The sequence below is a fragment of the Hydra vulgaris genome, chromosome 14 (genome assembly GCF_038396675.1).
Source record: "Hydra vulgaris chromosome 14, alternate assembly HydraT2T_AEP".
NCBI lineage: Eukaryota > Metazoa > Cnidaria > Hydrozoa > Anthoathecata > Hydridae > Hydra > Hydra vulgaris.
In genome coordinates, this window is record NC_088933.1 from 10,967,501 (window position 1) to 10,988,037 (window position 20,537).

The following is a 20,537-nucleotide window of genomic DNA, read 5'->3' on the forward strand; positions in this document are numbered from 1 at the left end:
ATGTGTGATTTTGACAACAGAATACGACACTTCAGCTCAAAATGGTATTAAAAATTCATCCCAATGGTGAAAAATGGTACAAAATCTTTTTTGTTGCTGTTCTGCACTTAGCTGTAGTATGCCTGCCGGGGCCAAGGCTATGACAATGGAGCTAATATGTCGGGAAAATACAATGGCTTCAAAGCTCACATCAATTCTATTAATGAGTCAGCAAGATTTGTTCCATGCGCAGCTCACACTTTAAATCTTGTTGGTGTTCATGCTGCTAAGGTTTCCCCTCTCATGATTACGTTTTTTGGAAAGTTTCAAGCCATCTTTAACTTTTTTTTCAAGCTCCGCGTTAAGATGGGAAAGACTGATGAAAACGTTGACAATCTCACTAAAGGAAAACAGTGACACAAGATGGTCAGCCGAAAAAGAAGCAATCACACCATTGCACAGACAAATCAAAGACGTTCTTTAAGTTTTGGAATCCATTATCCACAATCCCATGACAAATGCTGTCACAGTTAGCAGTGCAAAAGAACTTCTCATTCAAATTAATTTCAGTTTTTTGTGTTTGTTGGATTTCTGGTGTCAAAGTCTTTCTCTAATTGACCGGGAAAACAAACTGCTTCAGTCAAAAACCATTTCAATTGACATTGTCACAAAAAAAAAATGAAAGGATTGAAGGCTTCCATTCAGAATCTTCGAGATGTTGGGGTGAACAACATTATCAAAGATGCCACAGAAAAAGCTAATCAGAGCGGAATTGATGGTGGTTTTCCAATCAGGATGAAGCGCAAAGTGAAGCGGATGGTACTTAATGAACCTGAAGATGACTCTTACCTTCTCACAGCAGAAACAGAATTCGGATCTTAGTGCAATTTTGTGTTTAACAGTATTATTACACAGATTGAGGGGGGATTTAAGGCTATGTCTGCTATATCCTCTGATTTTGACTTCCTCAAAGGGCATTCAATCTCTAAAAGTTCAGTGGATGAACTTAAGAAAAAAGCTGTAAATTTATCTCAAATTTTCAAGGCAGATTTAGATTCTTCCGATTTCTAGTCAGAAATGGCAAGCTTTAAATACAAAGCTGCAGCAATGATGGACAACTTTGAAAAATCTAGCCTGATCGATATTTTGCAGCTCATACATAAATATTCTTTGACCGATGCTTATCCAAACACAGCAATTGCTATTCGCATCTTCCTCACCATACAGTCACAGTTGCTATGTATGAGAGAAGTTTCAGTAAACTTAAGCTCATAAAAAACTATATGAGGTCAACAATGGGTCAGGAACATTTGTGTAGTTTGGCTATAATTTTAATTGAAAATTGAAGTGGCAAGCAACATTGATTTTGATGATGTCATTAGTGAATTTGCCTCAAGAAAAGCCAGAAAAGTGACATTGAACTAAAGTTTGTGGAACCTTAATGACAATTTTTACTTATTCTTCTTTTACGTTCTACGTTTCCTTGTTCTTATTGGTATTTAAAGAGCTCCTTTTAAAGCGACATGTTATATTTTACTCAGCAACTAAAAATACGATATGCATAGTTATATGTTTTGATATAAAGCGCAAATATCATTGTACTTACTAAATAATACAAGACCTCTTTTAACTAGGCGTAAAACTTAACTATCCACTTTATACACCTCACTTATTTACCAGTTTATACCACACTGCAAAACAGCTGAAACAAACTTTACTACAATTCAGGAGCTTCTCGAATGCACAAGGTTCTTAGATACTCTGGAAAATTCCGAAAAATTCTCTTAGGGCAGTACCGTGAAGTTTTATTAGGGGATTTGTTATTGTAAGACGAAGAAATTTATAGTAAATAATAAATATTTTTCTTGGCTTTATAACAAAATTTGTGTAAAACATCGATCACTTGGTATAAAAAGGGGGTTGATCACACCCAACGACACCCCCCACAATATGAGCCTATCTCTATAATGATATATAGTATTTAAATTATTATATAACCTAATTCAATGACATAACTTAAGCATGATTGAAACAAATATATAGCACGATAAAATGGCCAATATTACATTTCAAATTGGTTTGTGCGTGAATTTTTTCAATAAAAATAAAGGTCAATTTAGTCATTAATAAGCAAAGTTTATCCAATAAACATTAGTTTATCGTGCTCCAGGAAATGATTTTTGAGAAAAAAAGTAAAAATGTTATCACCCACATGATGACCCAAAACCAAACATACAGCCAAAATAGACAGCATCCAATAAACTATTGTTGTTTAGATGGTTTGTTATTTAAAAGAATTTTCAAACCATAAAAAAACGCATAAAAATTCTATTAGAAATGTAAACAAGCTATTTAATTACAAAAAAGTGATTTTAATTGGTTTTCAAATAAAATCATCTGCTATTTGCATTTTGCAAACCTACCTTATCATTTTGCGCAGATAATAAACAATTTTCTTCTTAAACCATAAATTTAAACTGTATATAATTTCTACTATTTAAATTTCTACTATTTCTACTATTTAAACTGTATATAATTTCTACTATAATGAGCCTTAGACTATAAGCTATAAACTTTGCACTTACTTAATGTACTGTCAAATACCAGAGACCGTGAACACACTAAAAGCAATATTTAAAGTATGTATCAATGAATAAAAAACTACAATGATTTTTATTTGAATAGAGGATTGAATTACTTCTTATCTTCAGTAAAGTTCCCAAATTGATAATGCGCCTTAATTTTGAATCAACTTGATATTTTTCTATGCTGACTCAATATTTCTCTATATAGAAAAGTTTTTACTTTTATCTTAATTTGTTATTGTTTTTTGTTACCTAGTTATTACTTATAACTTTATAAATTATAAAATTATGTTGTTTTTTTTCAAGACACAATAATTTGTTTTTTAAGACATATATAAAAGACATTAGTTTTACAAATGCTATAAATACAAAGAGATAATGTAAATACTTTACGTTAAAAAGTTAGGTTATACCGATGCTAAACCAACAGTTGGCTACAAAATTGCGCTTATTAGTTAATTCGCAAGGGGTCAAGTTCGTTACTGACCGTTGGCTAACAAGTTTTCCAATTTTTTCCGACCTTGCATTTGCGCTATATGCTTTTTTCCGGCGCTGTATTTCCGCTACCATTGGACTTGCGCAATATGGGTAATTATTTTATGTTTGAAAAGTAATTATACTTTAAAAGTACACAGCATGGAAACTTATATTTTTTTACCAAAGAAAAATGTCAACATACTAATACAAGATAAAGTATGTTTATTTGAGGAATTACTTATATCTCGACATATTTGCGCACTGTCTCAAGTTGAACTAATTTGACTAGAAACTTTTGATAAAAAAGAAACTATTATTTTATTAAACTTATGTTCTCAATAAACAAGTTTACTTAAATTAATTGCCATTTCCTGTATTTCTGCCTTTTCAAAAGAATTTTCTGCTGACCATTTGTAAAGACATTATCTGTTGATATAATACATTTAATTCGTAACGTTCCATTTTTGTAAATTTTACACCTTCCACCATCAATAATTATAGCATTATCTTTACTCCATGTAAATACTGGAGTTGGCGCTGCAGAAGGAGTACAGTAAATCATCATATCTGAAGTTGCAAATAGATAAATTGTTTCATCAAATGATATTTTAGAGAGGTGCCATACCTAGAATATTAATTTCATTTAAAAATATTTAAACAATGAAAATGCTATTATTAGATTGCTGTAACAAGCAATTTAGCTTACTACATTTATAAATACCTTGAACTCTGATAAATGTTGATTGAGTAATAGTATCTTGAGAATTAATAGCTACACATATATAAACTCCTTCATGAATAAAAGATATCTGTGTAAAGGACAGAACAGAACCATGTTTGTCTTTATTATCTGTCCACGATCTTCGAGCATCTCTTTAATAATAATTTATAAAGGTCATATAAAATACATTAAATAAAACATGGAAGAAGTAATAAACTTACTTCATAGTAAGCTTTGTACCATTATGGTACCATTCAAAGTTTGGAAAAGGGAATCCAGTTGCATTGCATCTTATCTCAAAAGCTTTTCCATATGGCACATTAATCTCATTTGGGAAAAAGGTGTTGAACACTGGTGGATCTAAAATAAACAAACAAAAAATTAAAACGGTTTTTCTTTTAATAACACCAAATAACAATGCTACTAAATAAAAATTCATATTTTCTTTGAAACAAACTTCATTCAAAAAAGGAAAAACTTTTACATGCAACAGATAACTGTCCGATAGTGGAAGCTTCTCCTAATTCATTAGATGCATAACATTTAAATGTACCGCCAGAATATTGAGTAACTCTACTAATACGCAGCTCGAGGCGGTTTGGTAAAAACTCAAAAAACTCGAAATTTAATTTATTTCCACCTGGTCTCAATGGAACAATTTCTACTCCTTGATATTCCCATCGATAAGTTGGAACTGGGCTAAAAATAAGACAATTTTAGGTGAAAAAATATATTATTCGTTTTTACAAAACATGAATATCTTAAAGTATTTATATAATTTATGAATTTATATATATAGATGATATATAACAAATATGTGGTGAAAAATATAATATCATGTGAGCACAAAGGATGTTAACTCGGCATAATTAAAGACTTTTCAAGTTAAATGCATGTTTCTAACTTCCTTAGTTCATGAAAATTATAAAACAACAAATATAATACAAATAAACATTAATTCATTATTTGTTTTTAACTCTTGAGAATGCACCAACTTTTAAAAGAAATTTTTATTTACTGAGTAGGTACATATATTGGGAAGGAAGTACAAAAACATAAATTTTTGGAAATTTTTTTTCGCAATCAACTTTAATAAACTATTGCTATCTGCTACAATAGGCTTATAAGGATAAAAGAAGTGTTCAAAAGTTTTTATTTTTCAATTGGGAGTGCTAGTTCTTATATATCAAAATCCTTGAAAAAGTTTCGATCTCTTTGCTTACAAAGCCATTGTCGGTTACACATTTTTGGTATTAAATGTATAAAAATCATACACCGAGAAATGGCAGCAACGCAAATTTCCCAGAAAATGATTTTAGATTACTTCGTAAGTATCTTTTAGCCTTCGGTCATTAGTTTTAAGAAATAGTCTGTCATCCGTACAATTCTTGCTTAAAACTTTTTCAGGTATATATGCTTTGCTTTTAGGTTTTAAATTTAAAACTTTTACGGAATAGGAACCATGCATTTACTTAAGCCATCGTTATTGTATGCGCTTAATTATTCCAACAATGACATATAAGATTAGCTCTTTAAAAAAAGCACATCGTATGAAGCTTATTAATTTCACTCATATACTTGTTGTATGTTTTAATAATATAGTGTTGATTAACATACACTTCTTTTTTATACTTTTGGTTGCATCATTTAACAGTTTGAAGCGGTTTAATTACAGTAAATGATAATATTGAAGATACAGCTTTATTGGCATACCATCGAACTAAAATTAAATGAAAATGTGGCGGTAATCATAGCTTTCATATCCATTTTGTTTGTGTAAATTTTTTTCCCATAGCAATGGACACTTGTTCTAATGTTTGAACAAATGGTGTATACAAAACAAACTGCTCACTCTTTGAGTACATATAACAGAGTTAGGGATGCGAAAAAATGTTCTGCAAATTCTATAAAGTTATGACCAGGTGGTAAAATGGATGACATATTGAGAACTTTAGATTCACCGATTCCATATGTTGATACTTCACTCAATTCGGTTTCTTTACTCTGGTAAATTAAAATCAAAAAGTAACCCACTAAGTCTGTTTTTACCCTAAAGTTTGAATCCCTATTAGATTGGTTTCTTTAGAAGATATTGTGTTGTTAAAGACATTATAAAAAATAGTTGATTTTGATGTTTAAATTATTATTAGCATTTTAAAGGTAAAAAAAGTCACATATTTCAACCCTTTAGTTCTATAATAGATTTATTTAACTAATGTTCTGCAGAACTAGTCAATCCGATTAATTTTTATGCACACAGTGAAGTGGGTGGTAGGTCGGAGGCACCCCCTTTGCCCTCATATTTAAAAAAAAACTAATTTGCCTATACCTAGTTGTAAAAAAAGGAAATACAGCACTCTCTCAACTCTACAACCCTGAAACACAAACCTTAATAAATAAGGTTGCTTCGTGGAGAAACATGTTGAGTACGGTATTACCAAGGAGAAGATTGGAATTGAATTTCTTGTTTATAAGGCGAGCGCTCTACCACTGCACCACTACTGCATTTATTGTAATATATTAGAACTATTGTAAATAAATTATTATTATTTTTAATTTAATTATTGTTATTGAACAATGTCTTTATTGTGAAAATTGTTTTTATTTGTGGGCTAATTTAAAAAGAGTAAGAAAATAATTTAAATATTTTAAGATAGCAATTACATAAGAGTAAAATAATAAATTAGTTAATTTATATTCTGTTTTTACATTAATTTTTATCTTTATAATTTTATTATTTTTTTATTTTAGGTGCCCAAAGAAGTCCTCACGCACTTATCATAGAGTACCACGGAAATGCATTTGAAAGGAAGTTCACGCCTTCTTCCCTACCAATATTATAAAACTTGCCTAGAGGTGGCGTTGAATCACGGTTCTCTATTAATAGAATGTAGTAATATATATTTTTTGAGCTTTAAAAGTTTTAAAATATAATTTTCAAATTTTTTTGAAGAAGTTAAAATGATATTTTAATTTAAAGATTGTATATTACACGAGTTGATTAGTTTTATTATTATTAGCAGTTTTAATCGTTATTACAATCCACAATGGCAAAAAGGAAAAAAATAACTGGTGCGCAACAACGCCGTGAACGAAGGGCTGCAAATAAAGAGTATTTAACAAAACAGAAGTTTTTTGTAAAAGTAATCATGTACACCGCAGAGAAATGAGAGTGGCGCAGATGAATTAAACAATCAAGTCTAAACAGACAGGGGTGCCGATGAGATGACAGTATCAGAAGAATTTGAATTTCATAATTTGTTACATGTTACACACCAAGAATTTAAAGTGCGTGAAATTAATAAATTCTCTCGTTTATATGTTATTCATGGCAATCCAGTTACTTTGGTCGTATTTGGTGATAAAATTCGCCCTATCAAAAACTTTTAATAGGACATGGACCAGTACAAGTTTTTTACTTAAGTCTTCCTAAGTTTAGTGTGTAAAAAAAAATTTAATAAAAACTATTTAAACCCGTTAAGGGGTTGCCTATATGGTAAAAATATTTTATTTTAGACGGAGCGTGGACCGGAAAACGTTCGACATTTGAATGACAATTTTTAAGCATCAACATTACAAAAACATGATCGGTTCGATATTATTTTTTATTGGAGAAAGAGCGAATAGCAAGAGTTATGAATATAATATAGGCCTTCAAAAAAAATTGTGTTTTATTTTGTGTAAAGTTTGTGTGTAAAGATTTTTCATGATTTTTCATGACTTTGAATAAGGAGATATCACATTTTTCCAATTCAAACCATTTATTGCCTTGCAACTAATTGTTTGAATTGGAAAAATGTGATGTCTCCTTATTCAAAGTCATGAAAAATCATGCGAGCATGATTTTTTAAGACTTTGAATGAGGTTTTATGGGTTTATTCGGTTCGCTAAAGTGACAATACATTATAAAAGCAAATTATGAAAGAGACAAGAAAAGAACAGAAACAAAGCAAATGGTTCTAAAACGAGTAGTAGCAGTTTTCTGTATATTACACAGTGATCTATAATGCTAAAAATTTCTGTTCAAAAACATTACTTTAAGAGAAAATGAAATTTTCAAGTTTTTTTAAACTCCTATTCTATTGACTTTTTTGAATCAAACGCTTTTATTTTCTCATAATGAAACTCTGTCCATAATCATATCTTTTAAAAGAAACAAAAATAAATAAAGACATAATTGGAAATAATAAAAACTAATTTATAAAAAATAAAAGTTTTCTCATAACTAATACTATATTAACTTTTTTAAATCAAACGATGTTGTTTGCTCATAAAGTGATTGTTATGAAAACATTTTGCCTTAAAAACTATTATTATATTGTTATATATGTGACTGACAGGGGGCGTACACAGGATTTTTTTTCCATATTTGAGTTAAGTAACTTTCAGGTAGGTTTCAAACTATAACTTTTTGTATTGTGTTAAAACTTATGTCTATAAAAATATCTTTCTAAAAATTGCGCTGTTTAGAGCCTGGGAACTAAAACACTCAAAAAAGTAGACAACAACCATCCAATTGTGAGGGTAAATGATTTGGCAAAATACAAATTTTATTATCTTTTACTCAGAGGCAATTTTACGGGGAAAGAGGGGTGGATGGGATAAGGTGTGTGTGTGTTTGTGTGTGGAGGTGGGGAGCTCTGTCAACCCCTCTCTCCTCCAAAGAAGGAGATGAAGTTAGATTCGATTTTTTTCCAAATTTAGTCGCCTAGTCGGGTATTTGACACAATTCAGTCGGGTAAATTTTATTTTTGAGCACCTTTTTTTTTTAAGAAGCCAATTGATACTTTTTAAGGGTTTATTCCTCTTTATTTTCTTTGAAGGACTCTGCTTATACTTGGTGAAAACATCTTTATTACTATTAAAATAATATTTTAGATAAAATAAATGCAGTATCTAAAAATCTGCAAGACCTGATATTAACTTTAAGTGTGGGCTGCTCATTGTTGTAGACGTGTGTTGTCCATCACATGCTGATTATGTTCTATTGTTAAAAAATAGTTACCGTGTTATTGACGCCTATGATAAGTTATTGTTACTTGATGTTCACTATGCTCAAAGAAGACACCGAATTAAGAAAAATTCTACAGCGATCTTGAATGAACTAAGAATTAGTTGAGCCCTAATGAAAGTTTTAAATTTTTTATAAATTTTTGAAACTACCTATTCAAATCTAAAACAAAGAGATTGAAACAAAGAGATGTGACATGTGACATGTGAATAAGCTCACATGGCCTTTGGATTTTTGATTGAAACTAATATTATCTATGAAAATTTCAAGAAAATTATCAAGAAATTTTCAGACAATATTATGGAGATACTGAGGATTTAATATTTCATGCAGTTTTACAAATTTAATTGATGGAATTGATGAGTGAAAATTTTATAACTTACTTTTTAATGTTTTTTATAAGTCTTTTATTTCCTGATTTTTCAATGACTTTTTTTTATAGTGTCGTGAACGTGACTAAATAAAAAACACTGGACTCCGGGATTCCACAATTTCATAAAAAAAAATTTTTCAAACAATGCTTTTACACAACTATTCCTAAATAAGTTGATCAAATAAATAAAATGGACAGCATTGCCTGACCTAGAGACCATTCGGAGATTATTTTTTTATGTTTGATTATTACTAATTGCTCAAATGAAAATAGCTTTTAAAAGCTATTCACTACTTCGGCTATTTAAGATTAACAATAACACAAGAAACTTAAAATAATTTTGCTATATTGTCGGTATAAGGGAAAAGTCCACAAACATTAATTTGAGATAATAAAAAAATTTTGCTTATTTTTGCGTAATTGTAAAAATAATTAGTTTTTGCCTTTAAACTGAAATAAAAAATCTTAATAACTCATTAATAATTGATTTATTAAATTTGTGTGGTATATCAAACGATCGAGAATTTAAAATACTAAAATGTGATATAAATAATTCCATTCTGACAAAAATGAACTTAGTGCATTTCCCTTGTATTCCGACGATATTATTCAGTAATGTCGACATATTAAAAAAAACTCGACATGTTTTGATTAACAATATTCAAAACAAAGGTGCAAAATTAAAATTGCGTAATAAATTAGTTTCTAGTTTTTCAATTATTTATTCTTTTTTGTTTAACTATTGGCTTTCAAGTAAAATAAAATAAAGAACAAAAAAATTTTAACCCTCAATTTCTTCCACAAGAATTATTTAAAAATTGAAATACGTTGATGTTATTACTTCACCAAATCGACTCAGAAGAACTTATGAGTTTATTCAGTGCTGCAGAGCGAAATTCTCTAAATAATAAGTTTTGCTCCTCATTATCAAACTTGCATGCATGAAAAAACAAAAAACTAAAAAATTTTTATGAAAAACCTATTGGTGTTTGTGTAAAATTAAAAAGCGTTTTGCAAACACACAAAGTCATAAGCATATGATGGTGGAGCTGGTTCAACGAACAGCTATAAGATTAACTACGGCTATGACTTTAAAACTGAAAAATGGCTATGACGGTAGAACTGATTCAACGAATGGCTGACAAGATTCTAAAAAAGTTGGAAATAGATAGAAATATTATCAAAATGATTTGAAAACGCAATATGCTTCAGCAAACATATTGTTTCCTTTTTTAGAAAACAACAAGGCTGTAAACATTGTAGGCATTTTTGTCAGTGCTGTCAAAGGACAATTTTTATTAAAAACCAAGTGAGGAAGGGGATTTCCTTGAACATGATATGAGTACATATTGACTATGTACAGGCTTGTGGTGATTTGACAATATCATTAATGAACTATTTAGGGGTGTTATGTGAGTGATTTGTTAATCATTTTTTATCTATTAATGCTTATAGTATTCAGTACAATTTTGTTTTATATAAACATTTTGAATTAACATACTTTCTAAATTTGAGTCATTTAATTGAAAACTTTTTGCATACCTGTGTTACTTTAATGTATAGAATAACATAAATGATAGTATGCTTGCATACTAAGTATATTATATAAGTATATTATGCGGCATTTTAATCCTTGTGTCATCTTTAATGTAATTTGGAGAATTAAAAATTAGGTTAGTTAATTAACTAGCACTTGGATAATAGTTAGCACTTAGAATAATTAATTAGCACTTGGGCTATTAAGTTAATTAATTAGCTTATTATTTAGCTAATTAATAGGCTAATTGAATAATTAGCAAATGAATATGCTAATTAAGCTAATTATTAAGCTAATTGAATAATTAGCAAATGAATATGCTAATTGTTATGAATATACTAAGCTAACTAATAAGCTAATTAAGTTAATTAATTAGCACTTGGATGTTATTTATATTTTTCTTTTAAAAGTTGCATATATCAGTTTCATTTTCTTTCTGATATAGTTGGCAGGTTTTGACTCGATGAAACTGCTTTAACAAGGCAACACGTATCTTCTTTAAACCTTTATTCTATTAGGCATCCAAACTATTCAAAAAGAACTTGATAATTTCATAGCTGCAATTCTCTTAAAAATATTTACAGGCAAATAAATATATTTTATACTCAATATACTGGTTTTATTTTCGTAATACGTAGTTCAATAAAAACTTTATTTATTGTTGATAATTTAGTGAAAATTTACATAATAACAAAGTCCATTATATTTTTTTATATTTCAATTAATTTTTTAATACAGTTTATTAAAAAAAACTTTTGTGACTTGTCAAGCATAAACGCACAAACATACTATAAGTTTTTATTCTTTCCATTAAATGCTTCACTTTCGTAATACTACTTAAAAGCTCATTGAAAATATATATCCTAATATCTTATAAATTTTAACATACATACCATCATAAAAAAAAAATCATTTGCAACAAAATACCTATTGACAATAGTTTACAACTGTAAGTAGTTATATTAAATTAAAGCATCAATAATATTTTGAGACAAAAAACAAGCGATTATCTTTAAATAAAACTCCAAAAAAGAAAAACTTCAAAGCAGTTTATTCATATTAGTAAAGATTTCACTAAAAAAAAACTCGAAAAGCTGTGTAACAAAGCCTAATTGTAACAACCGAACAATTCAGAGAAAATTTAGCAATAAGAAAAAGTTTATTTAATGCTATTAACAAGTAAAAGACTTTTCAAATGTCCAAAATGTATGTAATTATTAAAAAAGTGTTTAAAAAACTGATTTTATTGTTCACAGCAAGAAATACTTTACATTGACCAATTAGCTTCAAAACTTGTAATGACTCGTAATAATGAAATGGCTTGACTCAAATCCTTAACTATATCAAGAGTTTCAATATTTAAAATATCAACCAAAAGTTATTATTTAGGTCACTATTTTAACAAAATTTGTAAACAAAACTTATTTTAAACCAAACAGAATAGGTATTAACCTAGAATATATGTAGAACATCTGAAGATGTTTAATTTTCATTGGTTACATTTATTTTTTATCGGATACGTTAATTTTTCATCAAATACATTTATTGTTCACCGGATACATTTATTTTTCATCAGATACATTTTTTTACATTGATTTTAATTGGATACATATATTTTTAATTTTAGTTGGAAACATTTATTTTTAATTCGATAAACCTTTTTTTTTTTTAGTTACATCCAGTTTTTATTGGATACAGAGCTATGCGGAAATATAAACTAAATTATTTGAAAATAAAAATTATTTTATGCGAAAAAAAAGTTTTGGGGAAATATAAACTAAAAACTGCGGAAATACAAACTAAAACAAGAAAATATAAAATTAATAAAAGAAGTTAAAAAAAAATCTATTACTTAAACTACAATTTGCAACACATTTTTTTAATTTCTTATTTTTATTTCATATTTTCTTATTTAGATTAACTTGTTTTAGTTTATATTTCCGTATTTTTTTAGTTTATATTTCCGCATAACTTAATTTTACTTCTGCATAATTTAGTTTATATTTCAGACCTAAAAAGTTTGTTTATATTTCAACCCTGAGAGTTAACTTTTCATTTGATAAATTTAATTTTAATTGGATACATTTAAATTTGAATAGTAACTAAAACTTACTTTATAATCATATTTTTTTATCTGAAGAAATCCGTGTCGGATAATTAAACCTACAAAAATCTCAACCTACTAAGTTGCTCTATAAAAAGATTATCTACAAAAAAGTGGAACTAATTTTTAGATAACCTATTAAGGCGTATTCATTATTAACCAGTTTAAGATAAATTAATTTTCAACCGATTATCTGGTCTGTGTTTTTAACGTAGTTCTAACTACGAATTTTTTTAAATTAACAATCAATAAGTTTTCCAAGTATTCATCGAACCTTATACCTCCCGATTCTGAAGACAGCGCTTCAACCACTGCGCCAAGGCTGATCAAGTTTGGCTCGTATTCAAATCAACAACAAAATATACTAAATACATACCGCAAAGGCGTAGTTACTAAATCAAAAATGCAGTTGGTTGAATATTCAGTTGGTTTAAAATTTAGTAGGTCAAAAATACAGTATATCAACGGTTTAGCAGCTTGGAAAATTAGCATTTATGTTTTATTTAGGGGTAATATAAAAATCAAAAATTGTCGGTTGAAAATCAAAAGCATCATAATCTACGATTTAAGAAATTTCAAAATTAGATTGAGTTATAGACCACCAAAACAACATATGTTTTGACTTTAAAATTCCATAAAACTTACCAAGTCTTCTGCTTCATTTTGGAATAGGTTTTTTAAATCAGAAAATTAACTAATATTTTTCTAGTTAACTTTCAAGACTTTCATAAATCTTGTTATAACATAAATATTTAAGAAGACAGACATTATCAGACGAAAAGAAACCAAAAAATTAGTTATTTGTCAGGTGTATCTTTAGAAAAAATTTAAAAAGAAAAAATTGCATTTTTTATCATTTTTAATGTTTCCAAAATAATAGACTATTACTTTATTTGCTTACTGGGAAAAAATGATTAAGAGTCATTTTTTGTAAGAATCAGGCAGTCAATGGAAGTGACCTCCTCCAAATTGCTTGAATTTTTTATATATTGATCAGAATATAGAGAAAACCTGTTGGGGAAAAAAAAAAATTTCAAAAATGTTTCGTTCACGCGGAATCTGGGCTTAAATTTTTGAGATTTTTTTAAAAATTTTTAGAAATTTAGTTTTTGCCACCTTTGAACCCATTTTTTTGGCAAGGCAAAAAGTTGCACATAGCTTTTGTAGTTAATATCAGATGTAACCCAAAAGCTCTCTCCAAAAAATATAAAAAAGTTGCGTGACACTGTGCGGTTGGCTAATTATCATAGTTCAAAAGTACAAAATCAATCACCTTTGTCAATTTTTAATCGGAGTTAATTCTAGCGGCGAAGTGTTGCACACAATTTTTCTTTTAGGATTTGAAATTATCAAAGGTATTGAGTCTAAAAATGCAAAGAAAGTTATGTGATACCTAAGGCATATTAATATATTAAGGCTTGAAATTGGAAAAAAATGTTTTAGTATACTTACAAAATGAACCATTACGGCAGAGGCGCTTAGTTTTGTAAAAATGTAAACATATCCAACTGTCAATACAAAAAGGTCCTAACATAATAATAAAAAAAATTCGTGTGATCTTTAGATATTAAGTTAAAAATAAAGGTACAAATTGTTAAAAATGATTAAGTACGAAGAGATATTTTTTTGGACACACAGATGAGGTTTTCGCTCACAATAACATTTCTATCATCCAAAATTAGCATTTAGCATTACACAAAACATTGCACGTAATGTTAAGAAAAAATTTAAGCGTTTCTGACTATGATATAGAAATCATAACAATTGAAATAAATAATAATAAAAAACAATACATGATCAGAAGTGAATTATTTAAATTTACGTCATAACCAAATAACTTGTGGTGATCGAATGGAAGAAGAATCGCTGATATCACGATTGTGGAGAAACAAGTTAGTGGGCGGTTGTTTACTTTACCATAAAAATGTCTTAACTTTATTTTAACGATCTTTAAAATTTGCATAAATAGAGTAGATATTTTATCATTGCTATTGAGAAATAGGTACTGCATAAATAGAACTTGTTTTTAGTTGAGTATGAAACAAAACAAATATTTTTATGAAAACTGTTGTTGCTTTGCAAAAGGAAATTGTGGATAATTCAAAAAGCATAAAACTATAAACAAAATGTTCTACATTCATCAGCTGGGAGATGTTGATGTTAAGAAACACCTCATCAACTTAAAGGTAATTATGTATTTTAAATTTACGCAGACTGTAATATAATTTTTATAATTACATACTTTATAACTTCTCTGCAATAAGATTTTGAGACAAAGTTCTTTAAACAAAAAAAAATAGCTCTTTTAATTAGTTCCTCACTCTTTTAATAAATAATCACTAAATTAATCACACTCTTGCAATATTGTATTTTAATAATAACAACAATGTATTTCAAACTTGTAAACATTTTTCGTGAAGAGTCAGATTATAAACAATGCTTTAAATGACACACTTAATAATTGTTTAAAAAATTGTTTTTAGGTCATGCGATTAAACGATAATAATATTTGGGAAGAAAATGGACTTATTGCAAATAGACTTAAAAGAAATCTTGAAAAGGATGAACAAATATGTGCTTTTCACCGGTACACGTTTGGTATTGCATGGAGTCCTCCAAAAACATGCTTTCATCCTCACCATCTAAATATAAAAGGAAAAAAATCTCCCGCTTTAAGGGCGTCACCAATTCATGTCGTCATATCAATGTCAAAGCGATACAATGAAGTATTTTCAGTTGGTGCAATGCTGTGTTTTACCCATTTAAAGCAAGAAACTGCTTTATCTAGAGTCAACGAAAACACCAATTTATGTACAGAAACACAAGCACAACAAGAACAAACATATATGACACCTGCTACTCCAGATGAAGAATTTGATCCCGGTGAAATTAATGTTCCACAGGAGATTTTGGACGAATCTCTAAGAAGCCGTGAGAGTGTAACTGAGGTTCTTAATGCAAGTCCAATAAAACTTAGATTAAAAAGGAAGTTCGAATATCTGGAAGATACTACTAAAGATAAGTTAAAACGCAAGTATGTTCGCCTAGAAAACTTATTAAAGAAAATATTTGCGGAAGCTGTTGCTCCTGGACAAGAGGAAATACTTATAGATTTTCTTAACAGTAAAAATGTTGATGAAATAAATAGCCCTCTCCCAATTGAAATTATTCGTGCTCAGAAAGTATATAAGCAAAGTGATTCCATGGGAAAGTTAGTTATCCTCTCATTATTAGACCATACCAAGTATACCAAAAAGTTTATAATGAACACATTTGAGTGTACCAAACATCGTATAGAAACAGCAAGAAAATGGCATGCATCTCATAAAGGGTTGGGATTTCCAGAGAAGAAAGTATTCGTCCGATCTAGTCTTGATCAAACAAAGTGTGAGCATTTCTTAGACTTTATATTCACAAGCGGTATTTTGCATGATGTTGCTTATGGAATAACCAAATTAAAATACGACAGCGGTGAAGAACAAAAGATAGTGCATGCAATACTGACGACAAAATATAGCCACGCTATCATGTTCTATCGAAAAAGTTGTAGTGAAAACAATTATATACCATTATCTGATTCAAGTTTGTGGAAAGTATTGCATGCAATAAAACCTTCAAGTCGAAAAAGCTTAGCTGGATTAGATGATGTTACTGCTTCAGGCATGAATGTTTTTCAAACATTACAAAAATTGGCACAAAGATTTAGTTCTAAATCTCTCGAAGCTGCCCTTGAAAAAGGAAAAAGGTATTTGAAAACAAGTTATCAAACCAATTGTAGTGTCAATGACTCAAACATTTCTTCTCATAGCTCAAAACATGCCTTATCAGATCCATCTGAAAAAAATCTTCAATCCAACACAGAGATATCAGAAGTGGTATGTGCCGATTGCTATGATTTGTGCAAAGCTATTGAGATGATCAAAGAACTAACAATACAAAATTCTGACGATGCTGATTCTATTTATGATTTGGAAATTGCTGTAAAGGATGTATTCAACTACATAAAACACCTGATGAGAGATTCTCAACAGAAAAAGGCAAAAATCGAAGCTTTTAAGCAATTAAACGATGAAACTGCTTTCTGGCTTAAAGATTTTTGTCAAAAAATTCTTCCGGTTCGATACAGAGAGGACCAAAGAGAGTATTTTGGCAAGAAAGGAATGAGTTTACATGTGGATATATTCTTCATAAAAATAGCAGGAAAGTTATTCAAACGTGTTTACTTTACTTCAATGTATAGGTGTGATCAGGGAATAGGTGATGTTGTTTCGTTAGCCACTGCAGTTTTAGACCAATTCAGAATTAATCAACCGCATATCAAGAAAATGTTTACCAAATCTGATAATGCCGGCTGCTATCAGGGAAATCTTTCAGCTGAAGCAATCTACAATGTATGCAAAGAGAGAGATATAAAGTTGCTGAGATATGATTATAATGAACCCTGTTGTGGAAAAGATCAATGTGACAGGGAGAGTGCAGTTGTAAAGACAATTTTAAGGAGTTACGTTGACTCTGGTAATAATCTTTTGACTGCTGAAGATATACACAAGGCTATGCATTATAGTTTTGGCGCTAAAGATGCAAAAGTAGCAGTTGCTCAAATTAGCAATGATAAAACTGTAGTTACTGGACCAAAGATTAAGAACATTAGCAACTATCACTCATTTGAGTTTGGTGAGAAAAGTATGAAGATGTGGCGTTATTTCAATATCGGTGAGGGAATTGAACAAGAGTATATGGAAATCTTAAAATTCAACCCTCGATTAAGTTGTTGTTGCCATATAGCAAAACAGATAATTCAATTAAGCGTAACAAGTCACTTAAGGAAAAACAGAAAAGAAGTGACAGGCAATTATATTCATTAAGATTTTGCACTGAAATGAATTGTACTTTATCATTTGAAAGCGATGCTGAGTTAGAAGAACACATGCTATCCGGTCTTCATACAGTTCCGAAATCATTAACATCATTGGATAAAGTTTGCAACTCGTTTGTTCATAAGATGAAAATTACTTCACAACTAAATATGCCAATTTCTTCATCCTCTAACATTGCTTCCGTAAAAGACAAACCACATTGCATGAACATTTTTCTATTGCAAGGTTGGGCATTACCAGTTCGAAGTTCTTTTAGATTTTCAAATCAGCAGAAAGAACTGTTATATAAATACTTTATTCGTGGAGAAGAATCAGGTAATAAAATGAGCCCTGAGCAGGTTCACATGCAGCTGAGGAGAGAACTTCCGCCTGATCAATATGTAACTAGCCAACAGATAAGATCTTTATTTTCAAGGTAGGCATTGTTGCTATCAAAACTTTTGCAAATTAGATTATGTTTCTGACTGTTAAATAGTTCTTTTACAAATATGAAATTAAAATTTAGGTGAAAGTTATAATTTTGTGTGTTTGTTTACATATGTTTAAAAATATGTACAATTGATATTGTCATAGATTTAGTAACCTGAAAAGAAAAGGTAAGCTGGTAGAACCGACAACAGAAAATAATGAAAATAGTCAGGTTAACGATAACAAAGAAGTTTATGGCGAAAATGATGACTTTAATCTGGCAGGAGACAATGAAGATGATAATAAATATGAGGAAGACATCGCCAATCTTGCAAAAGAAATTTGTCTTGTATGGAAAGTGAATGATTGGGTTGCTGTTGCATATGAAAAATAATGGAATATTGGATATATTGTGGAGGTAATATTATTCAAAGTATATATTAGTTTCAAGTTTTTATTTTGTTTTACAAAACAGTGCTCTAAAATAAAAGGAATATAAATAAAATGTAAAAATAATTTCAGAATGACATTATATAAGACTTTACAAGTTTTATTGAATGTAAGCAAAATTAAACAAATCATAAACTCTTTATTATATTATTTTAAATGTTGCGCTAATACTTTTAGGTATCTATAACTGGGATCAGAGTTAATTGTATGATTAACGGGCAAGAGAAGAATACTTTTCGCTGGCCAGTTACTACCGAGGAGATAAATAACCAAACTGGTAAAATTATCTGTTTAGTAAATGCTCCTTTTCTAATCAGTGGTTGTGGCGATTATTCATTATCCGAAGAAGACTATAATACAGTCATATCATTATTCTTAGAGAAACTTACTGCAGCAGAGTAGAAATTATGTGTGATGTGGTGGATAATGTGTGTAAATGACTCTATTAATAAATGAAAAACTAATTTTTAAATGGAAAAACATTTAAATGTTTGATTTATGTTTTATTTAATTAGCAATATAGTTATCTTGATGTTAGATTTTTGTTCAGTTTTTAATTCATGTTATATCATGCGTGTGACAAAATCACACGAATTTTTTTTATTATTATGTTAGGACCTTTTTGTATTGACAGTTGGATATGTTTACATTTTTACAAAACTAAGCGCCTCTGCCGTAATGGTTCATTTTGTAAGTATACTAAAACATTTTTTTCCAATTTCAAGCCTTAATATATTAATAGGCCTTAGGTATCACATAACTTTCTTTGCATTTTTAGACTCAATACCTTTGATAATTTCAAATCCTAAAAGAAAAATTGTGTGCAACACTTCGCCGCTAGAATTAACTCCGATTAAAAGTTGACAAAAGTGATTGATTTTGTACTTTTGATTTATGATAATTAGCCAACCGCACAGTGTCACGCAACTTTTTTATATTTTTTGGAGAGAGCTTTTGGGTTACGTCTGATATTAACTACAAAAGCTATGTGCAACTTTTTGCCTTGCCAAAAAAATGGGTTCAAAGGTGGCAAAAACTAAATTTCTAAAAATTTTTAAAAAAATCTCAAAAATTTAAGCCCAGATTCCGAGTGAACGAAACATTTTTGAAAATTTTTTTTTCCCCAACAGGTTTTCTCTATATTCTGATCAATATATAAAAAATTCAAGCAATTTGGAAGAGGTCACTTCCACAGTTTCAGGAATTTGCCTGATTCTTAGAAAAAACGGCTCTTAAAAAACAGAAAACAATAATTTGATTGCAGTATCGATTAGAAAACAACTAAAAATAGTGCAATAATTCGCTAGCGAACAAACATTAAAATCCTGACTTTGTTGCATAAAAACTTAATTAGCTAAAAAGTATGGTAATCCAAAAACAAACATAACCATTAACTTACAATGCTGGAATTTAAGACGTGCAGCTGACTTAAAAATGACACAAATATGAAAGAGCTTATTGTTCCTGCTGTGTATAAATGATTTATACTTATAATACAAGTTTTAAAACTTATATTGTTTTATGATGACATTATTTTTTTTTGTACTCAAACGTTAATATAAATGGTCTTTTTAAAAAGTTGAATGAAGTAAAAATTTGTTGGATTAAATTGGATTATAAGTAAGTACTTTTATTAAATGTTAGGAAAAATGTCGTAGAATTTTTATAATAAGTTGATTAAAAACAAAATCTAGAAAAATACTTTTATGCTATATGGAGTCAGAGCCATCCCAAAAAGAAATTATAAGTGGAGGTAACGTATCTGTTTCTTAGCTGAATGAAGGCTGAAGAAAATTGAAATGGAGACTTAAAAAAATAAGTTCTCGTTGGCTTACATTTGTTGGCTGCCAACTAAAAATCCAAATATGTCAACTCCAGGATCTAAACTAGCCAAAATTTTTAATAAATTTTTCTTAGGGGGTTAGCCTACCCTTGCAACCCTGTATAGTGTTAAACCATTTCTTAATAGTGAATGTTTAAAAAGCATAAATACTTTGCATTTAATAATGGTTATC

At 29.2% G+C, this 20,537-nt stretch overlaps 1 protein-coding gene across 1 annotated transcript in view; it reads right to left on the reverse strand.

The window, feature by feature from the left end:
• Positions 1–3,354: 3,354 nt before the first annotated feature.
• Positions 3,355–20,537, reverse strand: part of LOC136090570 (hemicentin-1-like) — a 58,161-nt gene continuing 40,978 nt past the window's right edge. The window contains exons 7-10 of the mRNA XM_065817357.1: positions 4,247–4,461; positions 3,984–4,122; positions 3,763–3,914; positions 3,355–3,666 (exon numbers count right to left, since the gene is read on the reverse strand). Coding sequence (XP_065673429.1) covers positions 3,650–3,666; positions 3,763–3,914; positions 3,984–4,122; positions 4,247–4,461 — 523 coding nt within the window. The 3' untranslated portion in view covers positions 3,355–3,649. The remainder of the gene's footprint in view (positions 3,667–3,762; positions 3,915–3,983; positions 4,123–4,246; positions 4,462–20,537) is intronic.